This window comes from Lotus japonicus, chromosome 2, assembly GCF_012489685.1.
Source record: "Lotus japonicus ecotype B-129 chromosome 2, LjGifu_v1.2".
Classification (NCBI taxonomy): Eukaryota; Viridiplantae; Streptophyta; class Magnoliopsida; order Fabales; family Fabaceae; genus Lotus; species Lotus japonicus.
Window position 1 is genome coordinate 53,993,440 of NC_080042.1, and position 24,108 is coordinate 54,017,547.

At 40.5% G+C, this 24,108-nt stretch overlaps 1 protein-coding gene across 1 annotated transcript; it reads right to left on the minus strand.

Annotated features, from left to right (window-relative positions):
- Window positions 1-3,967: 3,967 nt before the first annotated feature.
- On the minus strand, window positions 3,968-4,951 carry LOC130736643 (uncharacterized). Its single transcript, XM_057588446.1, has one exon. It carries the CDS (start codon window positions 4,949-4,951, stop codon window positions 3,968-3,970), a length of 984 nt encoding a protein of 327 aa, XP_057444429.1.
- Between the last annotated feature and the right edge of the window lie 19,157 nt (window positions 4,952-24,108).

Genomic DNA, 24,108 nt, shown 5'->3' on the forward strand with positions numbered 1-24,108 from the left:
TGGGTGTTTTTAAGAAGATTACACCCGCTGGGCTAGAAGGTGCTGAAGACCCTCCGGGGGTTGCTGGCGTTGACCTAGGAGATGTTGTTCAACCAAAAACGAAAACATAGATAGAAACAATGCTTCTTTATTTATTTGGATTACTGTATTTTAACTTTAAGTTGACTCATTTCAGTTTTTACTTATCTTTGTGTTTTATGCATGGTTTAATGTTTTCCGATTTTTATTCCCTTGTTTCCCCCGCTTGTTTATTAATTTATGAATTACGTCTGACGACATTGATGGTGTGCTGGGTTCAACTAGGGCTCTTGGTTCAGTTTCTGAACTGAGGCTTTCTTTCACACGCATATTTCCCGTAAGATCAAGTGTGGCCTCTCCAGCCTTATTAGGCGAGGACCTATAATTGCTCAGGGCCCAATGGCCATATGGGTTTACCCGAGTCTTTTGAGCCTAGTGTGAACAATGCTCGCCCATATTTCGGGGAGATTATCAGGATAAGAAGCTTATCCGCACACATCGCCGACGAGTGACGGCGAGCTGCGTCGGACTTTCCGGAGCAATCCCCAGACATCAAGGTCGTGTTGGGATTGCCACCTTCAGGGAATTTTTCCCACCAAGCCCCCGCCGCAATTCAGTGTGATTGAAATTGCTGGATACAATTTTTGTATTTTCAATCAGACGTAATAGTCAACAAACTCCCGAAATGGAGAACAAGAACGTGTCTTTGTTTTTACCATTCAGGCACTTTTGGCCGACAATTTCTTCGAACAAAGTACAAAAGGATTTTCCCTCGCCGAGTCTGCTGCCGATTTTGCATCGGATTCAGCGTTTTTGTTGATCTCGTTAGCTGTAGTAGTATTTTAGACTGGCAACGTTCCACGATCTTGGCATCAGCCTCCCATCCAAGCTTTCCAGGTGATAAGCTCCCTTTCCTAGGACCTTCAAGATTCTGTAGGGTCCCTCCCAGATTGGGCTTAACTTGTTTCCCGTGACCCTTGTACGCTTCTTAAGCACCAAATCCCCTGCTTGCATTTCTCTTGGTCGCACCTTCGTGTCATACTTAGCTGTTGCTCGTTTTTTCATCGCCGCTTCCCTCAGGCGAGCTTCGTCGCGTTTCTCTGATAGCAGGTCCAACTCCATCGCCATATATGAAGCATTCTCGCCTTCAAACTTCGGCGATGTTCGCCATGAGCTGTTGTCGATCTCTACGGGGAGCATAGCATTCGCCCTGTATGTCATCCTGAACGGTGTTTCTCCTGTAGATGAATGTTGCGTCGTGTTATATGACCAAATCACAATCGGAAGTTCATCCAACCAGGCCCCCTTGGCATCCGAGAGTTGGCGTTTCAATCCTCGCAAGATGACTTTGTTCGCCGACTCCGCCTGCCCATTGGTTTGAGGGTGCTCTACCGATGAAAATCTCCTCTGGATCCCCATTTCCTCACAAAATTCCATAGTCTGATTGCTTGCAAATTGCGTCCCATTGTCCGAGACGATCGCCCTTGGCACTCCGAATCGAAACACAATCCTTTTCCAATAAAAACTTATTATCTTGGCTACTGTTATGCTTGCTAAAGGTTCAGCCTCTATCCATTTAGTAAAGTAGTCCACCGCCACGAGAATGAACTTCATTTGCGATCTGGCAGTGGGAAAAGGGCCGACGAGATCAACTCCCCACATGGCGAAGGGCCAAGAGGAACTAATCGTGGCCAATTGCTCTGGCGGGGCTCTGGGTAAATCCGCGAATTGTTGACATTTCTCGCACTTCCTTACAAATTCTGCACAGTCCTTTCTTATCATGGGCCAATAAAAACCTGCCCTAAGGAATTTACCCGCTAGAGACCTTCCCCCAATGTGACTTGCGCAAACCCCTTCGTGAACCTCTGTCATAACATCCTCATACTTTTCTGGTGGTAGGCACCTTAAGAGGGGCAAAGTGAATCCTCTCCGAAAAAGGATGCCATCGAGCAACGTGTAGTGCCCTACTTCTCTCCTTTGAGCCTTTGAGTACTTCACTACATCGCCTGGCTCACCCGCCAAGATATCAATGATGGGGTTCATCCAAGTTTCCTGGCGATCGACTGAGGCTACCAGTTCTCCCTCTATGCTAGGGTTGGCGAGCGTTTCTTGAATCACGCTTCGGTTATTCCCGGGTTTTCTGGTGCTAGCCAACTTAGCTAGGGCATCAGCCCTTTGATTTTGTGTCCTCGGCACGTATTCGACCACAATTTCCTTTATTCGACTCATTAGCGATCGTACACGCTGTAGATACTTTATCAAAGTCGGTTCTTTGACCTGGAACTCCCCATTGACCTGATTTGCCACTAATAACGAGTCTGTTCGTACCAACAAACAGTTAATTTGCACCTCGATCGCCAGCTTTAGTCCTGCGATTAGAGCCTCATACTCCGCCTAGTTGTTACTAGCCTTGAACTGGAATCTGAGATATTGTTCCAACACCAGTTCTCCTGGCCCCCGCAATGTGACTCCGGCTCCACTTCCGTTGTCATTCGACGAACCACCGACGAACAACGTCCATTGCGTGTTTACTCTTTCTCCTTCCTCGGGCGTCAACTTCACCACAAAATCTGCCAAGGTCTATGCCCCAACTCTCCCCCTTTTATCATACTGCAATCCATACTCTGACAGCTCCACTGACCATGCGACAAGCCTTCCCGACAAATCTGGTTTCTGCAACACCTGCCTCAAAGGAAGATCAGTTCTCACCTTTACCTGAAAAATTTGGAAGTAGGGTCGCAAGCGTCTGGCGGTGACGAGGACGGCGAGCGCCGCCTTTTCTATCTTCTGATACCTCATTTCGGCCCCTTGAAACGTGTGGCTCACAAAGTAAACTATTTTCTATTCCCCGTCTACCTCCTGAAGGATTACCGAGCTGATCGCGTGGTCTCCCACAGAGAAGTACAAGTGTAGGGGAAGACCCTGAACGGGCTTCGAGAGAACTGGTGGAGCTGGCAACATTTCCCTGAGGCGAGTAAAAGCTTCTTCACATTCTGAACTCCACTCGAACGTTGCGTTCTTCTTAAGGCATTTGAAGAACGGAGCTGACTTATTACCCGAATGAGGAAGAAATCGAGACAAAGCCGCGATTCGCCCGGTTAGCCGCTGCACCTCTTTCACATTGCTTGGGCTCTTCATCTCTTGTATCGCCTTGCACTTGTCCGGGTTAATCTCAATCCCCCTTGACGTGATCATGAAGCCTAAGAATTTACCCCTTGTATTCCGAAAGAACATTTCTCCGGATTGAGCTTCATGTCGTGTTTCCGGATTTTGCCAAAGGCTTCCGCTAGGTCCTCGTGGTGAGTCGACCCCAAAACTGACTTAACGATCATGTCGTCGACGTATACTTCCATATTCCTTCCTACTTGCCCCTCAAACACCCTATCCATCAGTCGCTGATACGTCGCCCCCGCGTTTTTCAATCTGAAAGGCATGGTTTGATAACAGTAATTTACCCTTGCAGTCATGAAAGCCGTTTTATCTTCGTCCGATGGATGCATTTTGATTTGATAGTACCCTGAGTAGGTATCCATTAAACTCAGAAGTTCATTCCCCGAGGCTCCATCCACCAGTTTATCTATGCTAGGTAAAGGGTAGGAATCTTTCGGACATGCCTTATTTAGGTCCGTGTAATCCACACACATTCGCCATTTTCCGTTTGCTTTCTTGACCATTACCACGTTTGCCAACCAGGTAGGGTACTTGATTTCGCGAATAAAATCTGCTGCAAGTAGCTTATTCACCTCTTGTTGGGTCGCCTTCTCCTTCTCATCGCCCATTCGTCGACGAGTTTGGGTCACTGGCTTCGCCCCTGGATTCAGTGTTAATTTATGACAAATGAAATTTGGGTCTATGCCAGGCATATCCCTGTGACTCCAAGCGAAAAGGTCTAGGTTCTCTCCCAACAACTTTGACAACCTCTGCTCTTGGCTTTCACTAAACCCGGTCCCTATTTTGAGTATCTTCTCGCCGAACTCAACTCTTTGGTTTCCTCTATCGGGGTGGGTCTATTGACTCGCCCCTCGCCCCTAGGATCCAAGCTTTTGTCCGGAGCCTCTACTTCATTACAACGATGTCCTGTTGAGGCGTTCTTCTTACCATACCGATCCACAGCGTTACAGTAACACTCTCTTGCAACCCTTTGGTCCACCACAATCTGTCCTATTCGCCCGCTCGCTAACGGGTACTTTATTGCTAGATGAGCTGTTGATATTACTGCGCACAGACGGTTTAAAGTGTTCCTTCCAATGATCGCATTGTATGACCCTTCCGCCTCTAAAACCAAGTATTGTACTGTTAGTTTTTTGGCATTCTCGCCCTCGCCGAATATGGTATCAAGATCTATGACTCCTTTCACCCACACTCGTTCGCCTGCGAATCCTACCAAGGTCCCTTCATACGGGGTAAGGTCACCTTCCCTTATTCCAAGCTGCGCAAACACCCCGCCGTAGATGATATCTGCTGAACTCCCCTGGTCCAAGAGCGTTCGTTGTACATCGAAGTGGTTAACCCGAAGGGAGATCACGATCGGGTCATCTAAGTGTGGTTTTAACCCGAAAAAATCAGCGGGTGAAAATGTGATGTCCGGATGCTGAAAACCGAAAGGTGCTTCCGCAACCGCATTCACCGTTCTGAGATATCGTTTGCGCGCTGCACTAGTGATTCCTCCTCCGCTAAAGCCTACAACGATTGTGCCTATTTCTCCGATCGTAGGAAATTTATTACGCCGCGCCTTAGCAGTCTTTCCTGTTGTGATCAATTTCTCAACTGCGTGCTGTAAAGCTCTGCACTTCCCGGTATCATGACCAGAAACTTGGTGATAAGCACACCACTCTCCCGTCACCCTACTCTTCGCCGAAGAAGACTCTAACTTCCTCCTGGAACCTCGGTAGCTTTCCCTGTATAATCCGCTAGGTCCTAACGCCGCGTCCATTACGGTAACTGCCTCATCCTGTCGTTCCAAACGGCCAACGACTTCACAGATCAACTTTTGCCAACTTCCGCTAGCCTCCAACTCTGGAAATTTCGTGCTTACGCCTGCTGGCACTTGCTCGTCTTGTTCCTGTGTGCTTACGCCTTGCGTTGGCTGATCGCGCACACGCCTTAATTGTCCTCCTCGCAATCGATGATATCCTTTCATCGTACCGATTCCAATAATGGTTCCTATCAAGTCAAGAAAATTCTACAAGAGATTTTACACCTTCCTTCAAATCGTGATCCACGTTGTCCGGGAATTGAAATCTACGATCCCCACAGACGACGCCAAATGTTCTCGCCAAGAACATAGAATGTAGGCATAGTGCCAAGAGTGTGTGGAATGTGATCGGAGATCTTAGAGAGATGAGCTCTTAACCGCTTAGAGAGAGAAAATATAACTGAATTTCAATATTGTTATTGCCAAATGAGCTAAGAGTCTCTTACAATTGGTAACCGTCCCCTATTTATAGATTTGGGGTTGGGCCTTCGTGCCTTTAATCTGTCTAAATGGGCCGGTTGAGCCTTGGGGAGAGCGGCCCAAGGTCCAGGCATGTTCCGCGCGTAAGGCTGAGTCCCCTGGGCGAGGGACCTTGGGGTCTCGCCCAGTCCAGGACCTAAAAAGCTAAGAGCATGTACCTGCCCAAGACAGCGCAAAGAAGAAGACGGGAAGATCTAAGAAAAAGAAAGTCTAGGAGGCGGCGTGGTGGCCACCCAAACATACCCTAGATATGGAGAGAGCTTGGATAAAGAAAGTTTTAGAGAGAGAGAAGGGAAGCGTGAGCCGCGAAAAATTTAACTAGCTTATTTTTATATATATTGTATAATAATAATTGGAGGATTTCGATGTAGCCATATTTATTTTTATAGCAGGATATATGATATTTTATATTTTTCTTCAACTAAACTTTAAATAAATATTTAAAAAAAAACCACAATCGCTTTAAGTCAAATTATAACTCGAGAATGTAATTTTAATATCCGGGTTGTCTAAATAATGATCAATGAGAAAGTTTGGGTTATATAACCCATCACTTAATCACATTATATTGAAGATAAGGGCATTAGAATTTCTATATTTTATTTATTAGTTTATTTATAAAAAAATCCTATTGGTCAATGAGGTTGTGGGTTAGCAACCCACCTAGGTCATTTAGACAACCTTTTATAATGATTATCACCGTCGTTATTTCTTTTATCTAGTGACTTATATTTACGACCATCTTACTTAATATTTCTAGTTCGGCGGTGCATTTTTTTGCCTCACTTTGAGTTTGAAAATGATCTTAGATGTGTTTGGGAGACAGGGGAATCTATAAACTTAAAAAACAAGACACCAAGGAGAAACCGACATTACATCTTTAATCAAAGCCTTAAATCATTGAATTTATTGGTCACATTTTTTATATAATTTCTATCTCACTCATATTTAATCTATGTGAGACCTTGACTTACACTTAAATTCTTAAAAGCACGAGGATTATATATAAATAAAATAATTGAAGCATTGAACAATACGTGACCCATAAGGTTTGCGGAAGAAAAAGATACAAAGAGAATAGAAAATAGAGATAAATAGCAAAAGCAATTTAACACTGCAAAATCGCCCACACAATACAACGTACATGCACTGTAATGTAAAAACAACATGCACATTAGAATTGCAGAGTTTGATGGCTATTGTTACAGGTGCTCCATTGTTACATGTGGTTGAGGACAAATGTCTGTACCAAGGTTTGAAGGACGCAAGAATGTTCATAAATAGTATATCGAAACGTGTCATGCATTATTTTACATTCCATACATACTATGTTTAAGAAAAAAAACGACAAATATGAATAGTGGTGTCACGTACTACTCGTTGGGGGGGCCGGGGGGGGGGCATGGACACTACGGAATTTCGTATGGAACAGGTCCCTGCTCGACAGTGAGGGGTTCAGTTGAACCCCCTGAAAAATAGAAAATTTCCATTTACCCCTTTGTATAGTTTTTATTTTGAACCCCTGAGAGTTTTAATTTGCACCAAAAACCCCATTTACTCCTCTCTCTTTCTCTCACACACGTACAGACTCACTCATCCTCACCCTCTTTCTCTCACACTCTCACTTCGCTACCCAGGTCTGCGGCTCTTCTCTCTATCTCTGTTGCAGCGTTTCGATTTCTCTTGCGATTTTCACGCTTTCTCTTGTTGTTGTTGGATTGAGTTGAGCCTTCACCAGCGGTAAGATTCATCTTATCTCTCACTCTTTCTGTTTTTATTTTTTTTTTGCTTTACTTCCAATTTCATGCTTTGGATTGTTGTTGAGAAAATTTTCCTTTCCCTGCTGTGTTTGATATATACGGCTCAAATTTTGGGGCTAATTCATCAATGTTAATTTTTTGAAATAAAAGATTGAAATTTAAGGTTTAGTTGTTGAACTTGGAACTTGAGTTGCAATGCTTGGTTGAATTTTGGACTTTGGTGCGTCAATCTACTAGGGCAGTGGACAAAACAACATTTGAATATATTACTTGATACAGAATTTAGGGTTGAGAATTGGGACTTTGATTGTGTGTGTCAATCTAATTGGGGGGAATAGAAAAAAAAACAATGCAATTAGGAATTAGGAATATTCTTGATATAGAATTTGGGATTGAAACTTGAAACTTTGATCATTGTGGGTTGTGATTGTGATTGATCAAATACCAATGCTTATGCTTGATCAATAGTAATGAAAATTAGTCAAGTTACATTTTTCTCTATGGATTTAGTTATTTTCAGATCTTGGAACTGGTTACGGTGCAGGGGAAGGATTTCAAGTATTCGCATATGAATGGACAAACAATCCTAGTTTGGGCGGATCCAGACATTATATATTGGTGTGGTTAAATATAAAAGAAATTTTAGGCTAAAATACAAAGTATAAATTATATTAGGTAGTAAGCAAGAAGTAGCTATAATCTCACATAAAAAGCACAAAAGTTTATTCAACCATGAAAAGTTAAGACTAATTTGTGCAGTAAAAAGGACAAATTTTGCTTTATTGGGAGAAAACATTACAATGCTGCTGATTTAACATTCCAAAATTTGCGGGCACGAATCAACAATCAAAACAGAAAAACTCATCAGCAAAAACAAACGGAGGTAGCTCCAGACCCAACATGGTTCCATCAAAGAACTCAGATATGCTGAGTTCACAAGCAAAAATTCTCACCGAAAAAGTAGATCCAACTCAACGCGTGCAACAAGTTCATAAACCAAAAAAATTCTTTGAAAATTGAAAATTAAAAAAAATAGAAATAGGAAAAGATCATCCAACATGAATTCTGTGTAGCGTAGTAAGGTGAATTACGAAGTTTATTTACCTGAGAGACAATGAATCAATTGAATTTCCTCTTGAATTGTGGTTGATTGGTGCAATGATCAGGGTTATCCATGCGATTAGAAATTTAGGAAGGTGAAGATTGGTAGGTTTTCAATTTTTGGGGAAAAATGTTTTAAAAGTTGGTGAATGCCGAAAGTAGCAATGGAAGAAAGAAAGAAAGAAAAACCGTGTTCTAATTTGATGTTAAACGTGAATTTTGGTTTTTTACTTATTAAGCTATGGCGGCACTTCAACCGTTGCCATACATTAACACAAAACTTTTAGCAGCGGATGTCAAACCGCTGCTATATACGATATTTAAAAAAAAAAACTCAAAATCCGGTGTGGCTAAAGCCACACATAGCCTACACATGCGTCCGCCCATACTTTGTGCCTGGCAGGAATATTTTAAAGTTTAAACGGTTGCTTTGCGGTAACTGTTTGGGCAAGATATTGAGATATTGGTCCAAACTTAAGTGGAACATTTTTGGTGCCTTGGCAGAGAATGTTAGCTAGTGAAGTTGGCCTTGTCTCAAAGAGTAACGATTTTGAACCTGCATCAGATCATGTGAACCAATTGTTCCATTATTTAGACCATGGCTTTGATTTCTTAATGAAGGGTCTGCTACATTTCATCTAAGGAGAAGTCACTATTGGGACTGTTATAGCTAATAGCTACTTGCTATCTGTGGTGGCTCTAATTTTGCTTTAGAGGGATGATTTAGATTTCATCTTTTATCCTTCTTCCTTTTGTATTCCTTTATTTTTTATAATGTTGATCAATTTGTAACGGTTTGGGGCATCCCATTAATTTATTTTAGCCTTTCAAAAATAAAATAAAAAAATATGTGCTACATTTGAGTGAAATGTGTGTTGATGTGATTTTTTATCTCCCTTGGTATAAGAATTTTGATTATGGTCTGGTTTTAATTTTAGGAAGGTTATGGACTCTGAGCTTATTGTTCAACGATTTCAGAATATGAAATCGCGTAGACAATCATGATTTGTATAATTTCTTATTTATGAACATATTAAAGTTGTTTTTTATTATATTTTTATCGATATGTTCATTTGAAAAATTTGAATCCCCTGACCCTAGGGTCCTGGATCCGCCCTTGGAGCTGAGGTGTCTGTTACGTAGCATTTCTCCTAAAGTAGATTCTTGTGACTCTTGGTCATGGCTTCAAGAGGGGTCTGGGATTTACAGTGTCAAGTCTGCCTACTTTCACATCGATGGCGAGAATCTGGTGGATGGTGAAAAATCTTTTCGGATGCTTTGGTCTTTAAAGATCCCTTCTAGCTTAAGGGCCTTGGCATGGCGGGTGTTGTTGAATAGGGTTCAAACCAAATCTGTACTTGCTAGGAGGCATGCTCTCCATGCTAATGCTTCGACTGATTGCGGCTTGTTCTCGAGGGAGGTTGAGCGCTTATGGTCATAAGCGCTTATGACATAAGCGCTTATTCATAAGCTATTTTTAAAAATTTATTGAAATAAATTAAAAATAAGCTGTGTATAAGCATAAGCTGTTTTTCATAAGCTATCCTGAGTAGCTTATGAAAATAAGCTGAAAATAGCTTATGGCAGACCATAAGCTGTTTGCATAAGCTCCCCCAAACACTGGCATAAGAGCTTATGCTGTCAGATAAGCTCAAATAAGCTCTTCCAAACTGGGCCTATATACACTTGCACTAGATAAAATAGGAAGAGAATAAAGGTAAATAAGTAATAAGATAAGGGGTATTGTTATTCGGACCCCCACATCTATTCATACCAATAGTAACTCGTGAAATCCGAAAACACTTATATTCGTGTTTCTATCGCACTTTGAAACGACGTGACAAACGCAATTGTAAACTGCGTTAGCAACGCTGCGTGGCTAACGCACTTTGGGACGGCGTCAGCGTCGCACTTTGAAAGTGAGTTAATGACGGAACTTAAAAGAACGACACATTGCAGAACATACCAAAACAGAAAATAGAAGTGTGACACAATGAGAACAACACAACATATGATAAAAATAGCTAAAAATCACAATCACAAGATTATAACAATATTATAGTGTTACAAGGTTACATTACACTATTACAACATTAGCATAATCAAACAACCTAGTCATCCATAAGATCTACGATTTCCTCTCTCCTTGATGCGTTTTACTCCGTAAGAATATCAATGTATTTACGCATGCGATCTAGGTATGGCCGCTCCCAACCACAAGCGTTTTGAGAACAATGATAGCTTTTGAATTAGTCTTTGGCATAGGAAAGTCACATAACATGTACGCTTACAAGATGATGATTTATATTGTTGTTAAATAGTCTCTTATAATGACCTGTAATGTGTATTCAAAGTAAAAGATAAGTATACCTTCACCCAGTGGTTGTTGTTGACAAGTAGTAAACATATAATTTTGTGGTCTGACGGGTGTGGCACTGGACCGGTGAGAGGAAAGAAGTAGAGCACCCCTTAATCAACATTGTCACGAACACAATCTGATACATTGTAGCAACAATGTGGCTCATATCTGGCATGCTTAACCACTTCTTCTTTGTTGCAATCTCATTTGGAGCAAGATACAAGGCTTCTAGTACCTGTTAGTAATGTTTGTTAGTGCCATAAAATTTAAGATAAGTGGTATTCCGTGATGTAAGCTCATTTATCATTGCTTGTTGCACGTCACGCCACTTAGTTTCTCTCATACCCAACAAGGAAGAAATACTTCTATATCCACAATTTCCATCATCATCAACATTCACAATGTTCATTACATAATCACTAAGGAATGTGGGCACTTCATGAATGTAGTTGGTCGAGAAAACTTTGGCTGCAGATAGTTTGGGGGTTAGACTCTTCTGTTTCGGCCGACCTGTTGTAGTTCCCTTAGGCACTTGAGTGTATGGAAGGGTCGAGTTGCTAGCTTGTAGTGATTCAACTAGTTCATCAACATGCTCCCAACTCAAAGGATTGCGTCTGGTTGAACCCTTAGCTTCTTTGGGCAGGCCCCTTGTAGGAAAGCTTTCAAGAGGAGGACACATAGAAGTCTGATCCGGGTAAGCAACCTGTCTTCTTGGAACAAAACCATCTTTAAACATCTTTGCTATGACCTCCATCTCTGTCACAATGCTCAGTCCCAAAACAGGTTAGGATTCATCAGGTGCAGCTGTTGATGCAAGCCTCCTCCAATGTAGGTCCACGTACTGCCAGTAATGGAATAGAAGTGTACCTGCCAATCTCACATGAACAAGGAAGGTCGTGCGTCCTCCTGATGGTACAACCGCACTTTCTCCTTTACGATCAACGTAAGTGCGTACCTTGAGACTAGAACCTTCAAGTTGTCATACAACTGGAAAACTTCTCATTGAATCTATGCTCCCTGATTAATATACTGGCCTGAAAAACAGAATTAATCCTTGTATGTTGGAGTACTGTGAACCTATGTATAGTACTCTAAGCCGCGCACAAGTCGCTTTTTCTATCTTTGATGCACACTTTGAGTTTGACGTGTGCACCTTCAACCCTGTGCAAATGACTAACATTAATATTAAGGAAACATTTGTTTGAATCAAGTGTGAGTGGATAAGAATGTACATGTTTGTTGTTGTGTTCCCCATATGCATGTAACGGTCAATGACGTACTTCACAAACATGTTCTGGACTAGTGCGTGTACTTGTCTTCCTCCAACAACCTCATCAAGTGCTGAATTTTCGTTAAAGCGCCCCTCTTGGACTTAATGTATGTCATCCGCTCATTGTACACTTGCTTTATGGTAGTCCAATTTTGAGAGTTGACATTCTTCAATGCTAGCAACATGTTACCTAGATTAACTTTTTTATCAACCATTTCACCCACCATGGCCTTTTATTGACTTGAAAAGCGACCGACAAATGCATGGCCAAGCAACGTCTTGGCTGGCCCATGGTTGTGGTATACACGTACTACAGTCAATCTCCACAAACCATCTTGTGATGTGTGTCTCGCCTTGAGCCTGAATGCCCAATCACACTTTTTGGTTCTTGTGCCATGCCGCTTCAATTAACTCTTGTACGGTATGTACCTGTCACCCCGCTCGTAACCCAAAATCATCAACTGCCTACTTTTACTCCAGTGCCCTTGCTCCCGCAATCAGATATTTTTATAATAATCAGAAAGCCTAATTTCTTTCTTACATTACGAACCCATTGCAGAACCTCATCCCGATTTGCAAAAACCTACACACCTTCACACAGATAGGTATCGCAAATAAATCCAGTACATTTCTCACTTACTGATGAGTGAAAGGTAAGCAAACCCAAAGTTACATGATTTGTGGTAAAGTTCTGAGTCTAGTGCACTACAATTGGCACACGAGGCGCAACTTCTACATTGGCTAAATGCCTTTCTTCCTGCCTTTGTTCAGGCATGTCCACTTCATATGATTTAGGAAGAGTCATTCTATAATGAGACACAACAAACAAACAAACAAACAAACAAACAAATAGTAAGCAAAATTCAAACTGTTTATTGCATCTGTTACAAACCAGACCTGCAATTTAACGCACCTTGAAGGTGCAAAGACAATAACGCACTTCATGAATGTGTCAGTAACGCATTTACTGAGTGCGGTTATCACGCCGTTAAAGACTACTGCGAGAAAATCCAGATTGCGAAATTCCAGTATAGCACCTTATGAAAAGACCAATGAAGAGAGGCGACCGGTGATGTGAGGCGACCGGTGACGACAGCGACGGGGCAGTCTTCGACGATGGCGTTGGCGGTGGGGGTTGCCGGCGACAAGAGTGATGGAGGTCGAGGGAGGGAGTTTCTATTATGGGAATGGAAGTTGGAGAAGAAGGAAAAGAGAGAGAATGTTTGAGAATGGGGGTGAGGGGTCTGAAAAAGAAAGAGGAAAGAGAATGTGAGGATGGGGAGAGGGGGTTATTTTCAAAAAAAAATTATTAAGGGTATTTCTAACATTTCGCACATTATAGGGGGGTATGAATAGATGTGGGAGGGTCTTATCCCTAAGATAAGTAACGGGAAGAAAAAATAATGGAAATGAGATGGAAGAGAAATTGAAGTGCAAATGTGTTAAAACTTCGGAAGAGTAGGACATGAAATGAAAAAGTGGGACGAAGGTTGAAGGAGAAGAAGAGTATTCATTCATTCACATTCACTTTCGTTTTTATCTATTTTTACTTATGTCATCTTATTTCTCTTTTCTATTTTTATCACATCATTTATTATATCTCACATTTCTCTCTATTCTCTTCCTTCATTTCATTAGGTGTGCAGGTATTTTTCAAGCGCCAACGAAACATTATTTAAAGAGGAATATCTCCTAAAATCCAAGCCTTATCTTTGACCTCCAAAAACTCAATTATCATGTATAAATTCTCTCTTAACCTCTTTATATTAGGCAAGATCATTGTTTTATCTTTTAAGCTTAAGGATATAAACAAAAACAAATCACAAAAATTTCATTTTCAAGCTCAAAGTGGTAGCAATGGAATTAAATTGCAAATGGTAGACTATTTGGCTAAGTGGTTGTAAGAGCCGGAATATAAATTTATTTTCAAAATCGTAACTTGGCTTCCCAGTCTACATCATCCTTTATTTAGTTGTAAGACCCGGAATTAATTAAGGGAAATAAACTTAGTCAATTTCCCGATATTGTGTTGTAATGTTTATTGGCATGATCCTTATGTGTAACTATGTATAATTAATTTAATCCAATAGAAATAACATTTTGATTGTTAAAAATAAAAATTATTCTCCCACGAGTTCATTCTTAACGTCACTGAAGAATTCAGTTGTGTTTTGAAAAATGGTCGAAAACGATATGTCGTCGTCTAGAATGTTATTTATTCATCGATATATTGTTTGTGTAACACCCCGATTTCGGTGGCGTCACTTTAGTAACCAAAGAAATAACTTAAGCGGAAAAACGTGAATTATTTTTTTTTTTTGATAATGTAAGTAAAGACAGAAAGAGATGAAACTCTAAAACGAAGATAACAGAACTAATATACAATATGATTACAGCCCCCACTGTAAGTTGTAAACCACGTCACGAGTAAACCTCCAGTGACGGAAAGTAAAAGAGAGTAACGCCCGTAGGCAAAAGTACAAACCAAGGTAAAAATACTGTGTCCGCAACACTAAACCTCAAAATCTGAGAACAAGTTGGCCCAGCGGCCTAAGAAAAGACCCCCTAAATCCAACCAGCTCTCTGTGATCTCCATAGGAAACCACACAAAAGCTACCGGTAGGAAACTACCCTGTCCCCAAAACTGAAGCATGACGGTCAGAGCATCGACACTACTCCTACACTAATCCCATCTCGAGTAAGTCGCTCGGTGGCCAGCGGGGTCGACCACCCCTGAACCGTAGTCCTTCTGATCAAGCTTCTTCAACCTAGTCTCCCCTGAAGGGTGAACCATCGTGAACCGGTCCGCCATACTCAACTGACAATGGCGTAGTCCGCCCAAACACACACAGAAGACGCGAGGGTCAACTCCAAAGAATTATATAAATAATAAAACCAGATATATAGGGTAATAATTATTTAGCCTCTCAGGCTTATACGTTTAGGGATAACATCCTAGGGTTGCATATATCACAATGAATATAAAGATAATAATAACAATTAGCATGCCTCAAGTAGGATAAACAGGTACCAATCACACACAGCAACTAAGTCAGCATGTATGTTGCATGAAATGCAATGCTGGGTAACAAAATGCATTCCGGAAGAAGGATGGACACCATCGAGTCAGCCCTAACACCGGCCAAAGTGGGACCATTCCGCTCGGGCGCCTCTTACACCACACAAAAGTAGTCAGATCAGCAGTGAACCCGTAGGTCTGCCATTCCGTCTGCTACTAAGGACCACCGTAGTGTCCTAAATATGGAAATCCGGGTCTTATGACCATTTTGGAATCCACCGAGGTCCGGTAATCCGCCGTGTATTAACCTCAAAATGAGTGCATGAATGCAAGTGATTAGTCAAACAACGTCTCCGACCTCACTCGACACGTCGTCACGTGTTCTAGCTAACTTATTGTCTCTAAAAAGCCTACCCTAAGGCAAACGTCGATTCTGCGACAAAATGAATTAATCAAAAGAAGAAGAAGATACTTTGGAACTCATGGTTCCCGGCTAAACTTTAGATAGCCAATCAATAAACTGCTCATCGAGCGAAAAGGTACCGAAGTACTTGGAAACTTATAGTCTCCGGCTAAACTTTAGATAGCCAAACATTAAACTGCTCATCGAGCGAAAGAGTATAAGCATACTCGGAAACTTGTAAGTTTCCTCAAGACTTGGACTCGACGACACTTCTCATACCTTCAAGACTAATATTCAGGCTCTAAGCTCTTATCTAAAGTTGTTATCATTGTTCAAGGGGTTTAGAGATTGATTAATGTCTTATGAATTTTCTTTGAGAAAATAGATTTCGTTTAGTCTTATGATACTTCCTATGAGTTTCAGGGATCCCATAATCCCAATTAATTTATGAGAAGGTCTCGATCCATTAAAATATAACAAGGTCCGAACTTCGTTCGTCCTTTCAAACTCTCTCAAAATCTCATAAAAATTCGGCATGACTTGCCCGTAATCCTCACTTTCCAGAAACATAGGCACGAGTGGAATAGCATCAATGAAACAGCTCAACCAATAGGCATAAACAGCATATTCCAACACATCCTAAGTTAACCATGTAGCACATAGCATGTGAATCATTTAGCACACAATATCATGGCATCAAGTACTCAACAAGTTCGGCCGAAGCCTCAGAAATCATTTCAGACATTTAGCAATTAGGTGCATAACACATAAATCAAGTCGAATTTCATCGACACCTAAAGCATTATCTAGTAATTCAGAGAGTAGCCCTCACTTGTAACTCCTCCAGCGTTTTCCTCACAACCTCCTTCACGTTCCTCGCCTTGATCTCCAGGAAACTCCTCAAAAGAACCTTAAGCCAAAATCACAGAAATCAACACATTGAGTCAGAAACTCAGCAAGCAATAAGTCCTAGGGTTACACGGTACATTACAAACTCTGTGGTACGACAATCTAACGCGTTAAGACAAGTTTTCGAAAAAGTCGGATTTCCTCCCCCCTTGGTATAGCTCTCGGCCACTTTCCTTAATTGGGAGGGTCAATTTTTCTTCGATCAAACTTGGTTCCTAGGTTAACATAAGCCGTAACTAAGACGGTTCTAAGCTCGGAAAAATTTTCGGATCGAAAACTGATATAGGGGTAGTTTGGTCATTATTTTTAGCTCAAAATTTCAAAATTGGATTTTTGAAAAACAGATTGGATGGAGACGTCCACAACGACGTTTATGACGACAAATCCTACTAGCACTAAGCCAAGTCGATAGATTAGAGCTTAAAGGTTGCGACTTTACCGAAAAATGGGTATTTAAGGTAGAAATTGATCCCGGCGGCATTTCATCGACATTTGACAAAATCTAATCCGCAGAACACGCTCAGGAGCATGCAGGGAAGAAGTTTAGACACTGAAATCAAGCTATTTGGACAAAAGCTCCAAACTTTGAGCTCAGAAAAACATAGAAAAAGTCGACAGATCTGACGATCAGAAGTGAGATATAGTTTACCTACCTCAAGGTCTTCGATTAGCAACGATCGGTGAAGAAAACGGGCAAAGATTCGCGAAAATCCGGATCCTCTCTTTCTCTCTAGCTGCTCACGGTTTTGGGGGAGGGAATGGGTGATTTTTTGCAAAAAATCTAATTTTCAAGCTATTTATAGGTTTTGGAAAAAGCGGAAAAAAGATTTTTTTGCGATTCCGATTTTTCCTGCGCGTTCCTCTGCGCATTCTAAGATAGGTTCTGGCGACAGAATTCCAGAACTCAAAACAGGATTCTTGGAATTAAACCAAAAGATCCAAAATCGGCATAAGTCGGTGTAAGTCGGATTATCCCGAAAAACTACTTTTTGCAGTGATCGTCGGATGAGAAAACTTCCTTCTGAAGAAAGATTAGGAATGACGAGAGAAATAGGAGAACGCGGGTGGAATCTTCTTTTGCAGCTCCGAATAGAAAAAGTCTTCATCGTCTGTCGATCTTAGGTTTTCTCGAACTATCAGGGATTCCGTTTCGGCAAACTTCCGAGAATTGGAATTTGACGTTCGTACTTTCCAGGATTTCGCATCGAAATGATTGTTTAAGGACGGAAAAGAGAAGTTCTAACATTTCTCTGAGGATTTTTGGAATTAGTTTCCATCGTGTCCTAAAGCGTAAATTAACTATTCACTAATACCTTTGACCTAGGATTAAGCGTATGTTAGTCGTGCTATAACTCTTATCGGTTTTTCGATAAATTCTTGGACTTTTCCTGAACCTTTTTCCTTCCCAAATTTATCTTAATCAAATAACTCTTTTATTTTATTCACTTATCCAAAGCGTTAAAACTTGGGCCTTACAGTTTGAGTGGAAATTAAATATTTTCCTTAATATTAAGATAATGTAATGTATGCGTGATTTTATGAATTTTGACTGTAATATTGATATGAGGTCGAAATTTTCGGAAGATAGTGTTTTCGACTCGTAAACGAACCGTTTTGAAATTTGGGCAAATTTCTTTGTAGGCTTGTTGAGAAAGTTTCATCTAGCACAAGGATTATGAGTCAAGAAATTAAAGACAACACTTTGAGTTATACCATGAAAGAGCTTGATGATGCAAGCTTTGGGGAGCAAAATGAGATGCAAATAAGTAACACAAGAAAGGTGGGTTTGAATTGTGTACTTGAAATTTACGTTTTAAACTTTGGTTTATGAAAAGAATATAAGTTCTTTTAAGAAAATGTTAAGTGTGACTTTTCGTAAACTGTTTAGTGCAACGGAAATAAGTTAGTAAAGCAGAACGATCAGCACACAGAGATTTATACTGGTTCACCCTAAAAGATTGGGCTATGTCCAGTACTTTGCCACTACCAAGATTTTCACTAGCAAGTATCAAGGACTTCTCCAATACAAGTATTCAACAGGACTTCTCCCACAAGTATTATCACGGACTTCTCCAAGTATTCTACAGGACTCTTCCTATAAGTATTAAACAGGACTTCTCCAATAATCTTACAAAGATTAAATAACTCTACAGAATTTCTCTTCGTTCAAGAGTAGTGGTAGAGAATTTATGGTACTTGAACTCTAAGTGTTTGGGTTCAGATCTGACTTTGGATCACTTAAGAGTTCTGAAACTAAGTGAGAAGAGAATAAAAAGATTTGACTCTTTTAAGGTACAAGGTTCTCTCTTTCACTTGCAGAAATAAAAGCTTGTGTTTGACTCTTAGGAATTTCTGCTTAAGCTTTGAATGCTTTTGAGAAGATTGGAATGAATGCTTGAGTTCTTGTTTGCTCGAAATTGATTCTCTTAGTCTACAATCTTCAAGAGTTCCATAAATACTTGTTTGCTAGTGTTATAGCCGTTGTGAGACAAAATTCAACTGTTGCTCTAGCCGTTGTGAAGTGAAATCAAAATGTTGATTCAAATGGCTTTGGTTGGTGGCTTCATTTAATGTGGACTCAGAAGCAAGTCTATCATTTAGCCATAAAGATGATGTTTGTCAGCTAGTAGGTGGTGATAGACTTGGGCTACTTTTCAGATATGAGACAATTGAGAAATATGATGTTGACGGCTTGTACTTTTTTCTTGTTGGTCAGCGTGCCTTTAGCTGAAGTAAACTAGTCTCCACGTGATCTGATTTGAATATAAGTCAATTGTTTGCCTTTTGATTTGAATGTTGGGCAACTGGTTACAATTGAACTTTAACTTTGGCGCTCAAAATTTGTCTTCAATAAATCTAACTGATGATGTGTCATTGGACGGTCAGAGACTTGAATCTTGAGTGAAGGTCAGTTTGCTTCCCAAACTGTTTTGTAACTTCTGAAGCTTTACTTTTTGAGATGATAGAACGTTGAAGCATATAACATTACTTGAGTTTCTCATGAAATTCAAATGCAATAGTGAGTTCAATTTTCAGTGGTACTTTTATAAAATTGTTATAATCAAAATAAGATTTTAAAAACGTTATGATGCGTTTGAACTTAACACAAAACCCTTCTCCCCACTTCGTATAGGGATGGCCACCCAAGCCCTAGAGAAAGAGAGAGGTAGGTAGTGAGAGAGTGAGGGAGAGAGAGAGAGAGAGAGAATGAGTTTTCTTGGCTTTTTATCTTACTTAAAACCCTTGAAGGTCTTCGAAAATTTTGTTAGGATTTTATTTAGCTTCATGATAATGTAGTTAGTTTTTTTTAAGGTTTAAGTTTTCATGTTAGAGAAGTTTGAAGTTTGTTTTTAAACTAATTTTTCCGGAGAATGGAGTGAGCCACTTTTCTCAGCATGTGACTGGTTGTGGTAAGATAGATAAAATTTACAGATTGATTTGGGTGGCTATTGTGGGTTAGATTTGGGCTCTTAGAAATAAAGTCATTTTCAAGAATGGGAATGTTGATATCTTAGGAATTCTGGAATCAGTTCAATATCAATCATGGTTTTGGTGCAAAGTAAAAGTGGGAGAGTTCTATTATTCTATTTTTTATTGGACTTCCAACCCTTTAATCTGCATATAGTATATTCTTACGGGAATTGAATTGTTACTGTTGATAGATGGCATTATCAATGGCAGTTTGGGGACTATGTGCATGGTTAGCAGCAAAAGAACCTTTGTTTGGGACCGGTTTTCCTGCTTCTATCTGCTACTTTTTTTTCTTTCTAAATCTTGTTTTTTTATGTAATCTTCTCCTCCCCCTCCCCCTTTCTTCTCTAATGTAGTATGGGATTGGAGCACCCCTTGTGCCTCCCTTTAATACAATCTTATGGCTTATAAAAAAAACTAATACAATCTTATGGCTTATAAAAAAAAACTAAGTTTGTTTTTAAAATGGCAGACGACCTTCTCCTGTTCACCAAGACTTCAGCTGGACAACAGACTCTGATGAGGAGTATCTTGGTTGACTTTTGCAAGGCGTAGGGGTTTCGAGTAAATGAGCGAAGTCTCGCGTGATAGGTTAGAGGAACATTGGGCAAACTATGAAGAATAGAATCTTCGTATCACATCCATCAAATTCACCCATGAAATTCAAAAATATCTCGGATTCCATGTCTTCTAGAAAAGGGTTACCAAGGTCGACTTTCAGTTTATTCTTGACAAGATCAATTCCAGAATCTTCTCTTGGAAGCATATGCTCTTGAATAAAGCGGGGATGGCTACCTTGGCACAATCTGTCCTTGCTTCCATGCCTTCGTATTGCATGCAACATGTGTGGGTTCCCCAAGGAGTGTGTGATCAAGTTGACAACGAGGTAAAGAGGTTTCTTTCACAAGGAGCAGACAATAGAGACATCCATTTGGTTAAGTGAGAGAAGATGGCGCTTCCAAAGAGGTTGGAGGGTCTAGGTTTTAGGCGTTCCATGGATCATAACACGACTCTACTGGGGAAATGTTTGGCAAAAGATGTATAAGGCTCACAAACATTGGGTTCGCATCATGTATGGAAAGTATGTTGGACATCGTAACCATATCATTCACGTGGACGAGTAGGTTGGGTCGTATGTCTAGAGTTCTATTCTTAAGGTTAGGTATGAACTTAAAGATGGGTTTGTCTTCAAAGTTAGGAATGGCCACTCCTCCTTGTGGTACGATGTGTGGATGAGGCGTAAAAACTTTATCACATGGTGGACTTTGTGGATATCCATGACGTTGCGTTGAGGGTGTCTGAAGTGGTCAAGGGTGATGCGTGGAGATTGGATAGGCTTAGCACTATACTTCCCTATGTGGTTAAATATTGTGTTGTTTCATGTTTGTGCACGTTACCATTAATGCTAATATCCCAAATTGCTATGTCTGGAGAGAAGATATATCTAGTATCTATACTACTAACATTGTCTCCAATGGGTAATAAGTACTCAAACAAGCTCGGAGATGTGTGGGTAGCTTGCACCTAGAACCTGGTCATGAATTTGAAAGGCTAAAGTACCTAAGAAGTTTTATTTTCTTGCTTGGGTTACTATCATGATGCTCTTCCATCCAATTATCTTCGGAACCATAAGGGCATGGCTGCTTCAGCTTTTGGCAGTCGTTGTGATTCCTTCCCTAAAACAACCTTTCACTGTGTGAGGGGCTGTGTTTTTCTAAACGCACGTGGGCTCGGCTGGGCGTGAGCAAGATCTATTTGTCTGATTGCAGCTTATGATGCAGCAGGCGCTCGTGGCCACCCGTGGTGCCTTTTGAGGCATCTGGTGTGATCTCAATAAGTGGTGCTTGAGCAGATAAAAACCCATATCGAAACTGTCAGGCCCAGATATTGGCAATGAAAGAGGTGTACTGATATGAGTTTAGGGGGCGCACTAATTCTATAAGCGTCGAGGGCTTAGGAAATATGCATTACTGATATGAGCTTACCAACTTTGTAATATTGTGGGCTTTGCAATACCTGTACACATAATGAGCCGGGCGACCCATGATTCCAAGCGGGTCAGAACCAAGCTATAAATATCAGACACCACCCAAGCGGTGGGGGATCTAACTTTTCACACATTTTCTCATTTTGTCAGTTTTCTATCGCTCTCAAACTGTTTAGCCCTTGCTTGATAGTTCCAGACCGGAACATTGGCGCCCACCGTGGGGCTACTGTAAAACAAATCCCCACTACCACGAACAAGAGGCTATGTCAACTCTACTTCTGAGAGAGGAGGGCGAACGAAATTGAAGGGGAAACGATGCAATAAATCTCTGTCAAAATGTCAGTTTCAAAAGGAAATAATGCTTTGACATCAAAGAGGAGGGCGAACGAAATTGGTGACATCAAACCAAAAATTCAACATCAGGAAACAAATCGAGGGAAAAGGGAAGGAGACGAAGAGGAGAACAAAAATTCGTGGCGGCGCGATCTTCAACGGTGGGGCGAAAGCCCAGACGTGGTTGATGCTTGATGACAGGATATGCAATACAAACCGCCGAAGCCCCAAATTTTGGGTTGAAACCGTCCACTCAATATCAACCGCCAACTCTAAATTTAAACGATTATTTTGTCTCAACTGCCACTTTGGAGTTGCAACCGCTCATGGCTGCCACTTTGTCTCGACCCTGAACGATGACTCTTCAAGCCATTCGATTTCTTTGATCCCTATCTCTGACTATTTTTCCTTTAAAAGTTTCTTTGACATTTTCATTGAGTCGATGCTCTCTTCGGGCTAGCAAATTTTCACCCTCTATTGTCATTTGTTTTGTGCAAATTTCAGATTTCAACATTGCACACAAAGTGTTTGATCAAATGCCACAATGAGATGTTGTTTCATTGCGAGTTGGGCGATGCAAATTGGACCGCCCTGCCCAAGTCCCAAAGGGGCGAAAATATTTGACATCTGTGTCGGTGACTTTCGAAAGTGGTACCCTCTAAACTCACTCATGTTATATGTTTATTCATAATCTTGGCCTTTTGGGGCTGTTTGTGCTATTAGTTGCTAAACTCATATAATTTGTGGTTGAGTTTAAACTGATTGTTGTTGAATATCTTACCGGGATTGATAATGTTTCAAAGAATAAAATTAACATTGTTTAAATATGATTCCACAACTATGCGATGTGATGATTTATTTGAAACTGGATCTCTTTCATCAATGATTTTAATTACAAGTGATTCTGGCATTTCGTATTCGGGCTTAGTGTTCTTTGAAAGTGAAGCATTTGTTATTTTCCAAGGCCAGTTGACAAACTTTAAGAAAGCCCATATGTTCATCTTGAAAAGAATGAAGTATTTTTAAGAAAGCCCATATGATCATCCTGAAAAGAATGTGGTAAATTTAGTAAACGTGATTGTGCTGCTAAAATAAAAGGAGATTGAGATTAGTTTTTCTTACTTGGGCGTGGAAATTAAAACATTGGGCGAAGAGGTTTAGTCCACTCACTATGTATTATTTATATGTGAAGATGAATTAGTGGTAAGCTGCAGTTTTAAATACAAAAGTTGATTATTTTGTTCTTCAAACCGTATCATGAAGAAGAACAACTAGTTTTGATATTGTCAATGTGTTATATTATATTTTATCTTGTGCTAACAAGGTAATGAGTTGACTAAAAATAGTCAAAGGATACAACATTATGCACTCTTTTCTCTACCCGGGCGGGAGAGTTTTTAATGAGGCATAATTCTTAAAACATTGCTTGAACAAGCATGTTTTTCATTTCTCCAGCTTAGGTCTATCAATTAGGCGACGCTAGGCAATTGAGATAAGAGTAAGACTCTTAAAACTAGAGCATCTGACCACGAATTCATAAGTACAGCCTTGATTGGTTTAAGCTTACCCAATTCAAGCACAAAGCCTCCAAGCAAGCAAAAGTCTTGTTAGATCATCGATCAAAAACGAGCATAATGCCAAGAAATTAATTGAAATTAACTTTCTTGGTTCAAGTGTTAAAACCTTATGAGTTCAAAGAATAGTTGATAGAGAAATGATGAGATTGTTAGGCTAACAATATCGTTTTTACAAATGGTACAACCTACTACACGCACGTGAATTTTGAGGATGTGAAGGGACAATTTGAGTCAACTTGCACGGGCTATACAAAGATTAAGAAGCAACAACAGAAGTTGAAATGACAAAGGAATGACTACTTAGCTTTTATGTCTTTTAATTTTTATTTGATTTTGGAGCCTGTGCGCCCATTATTTTCTTTGCACATTTTGGGCGTATCAATTACTTGTTAGTCTTTGTGTAATGTTAGGTGGGTTGATTACTTGTGGGCTCGAAGAGAAGACAC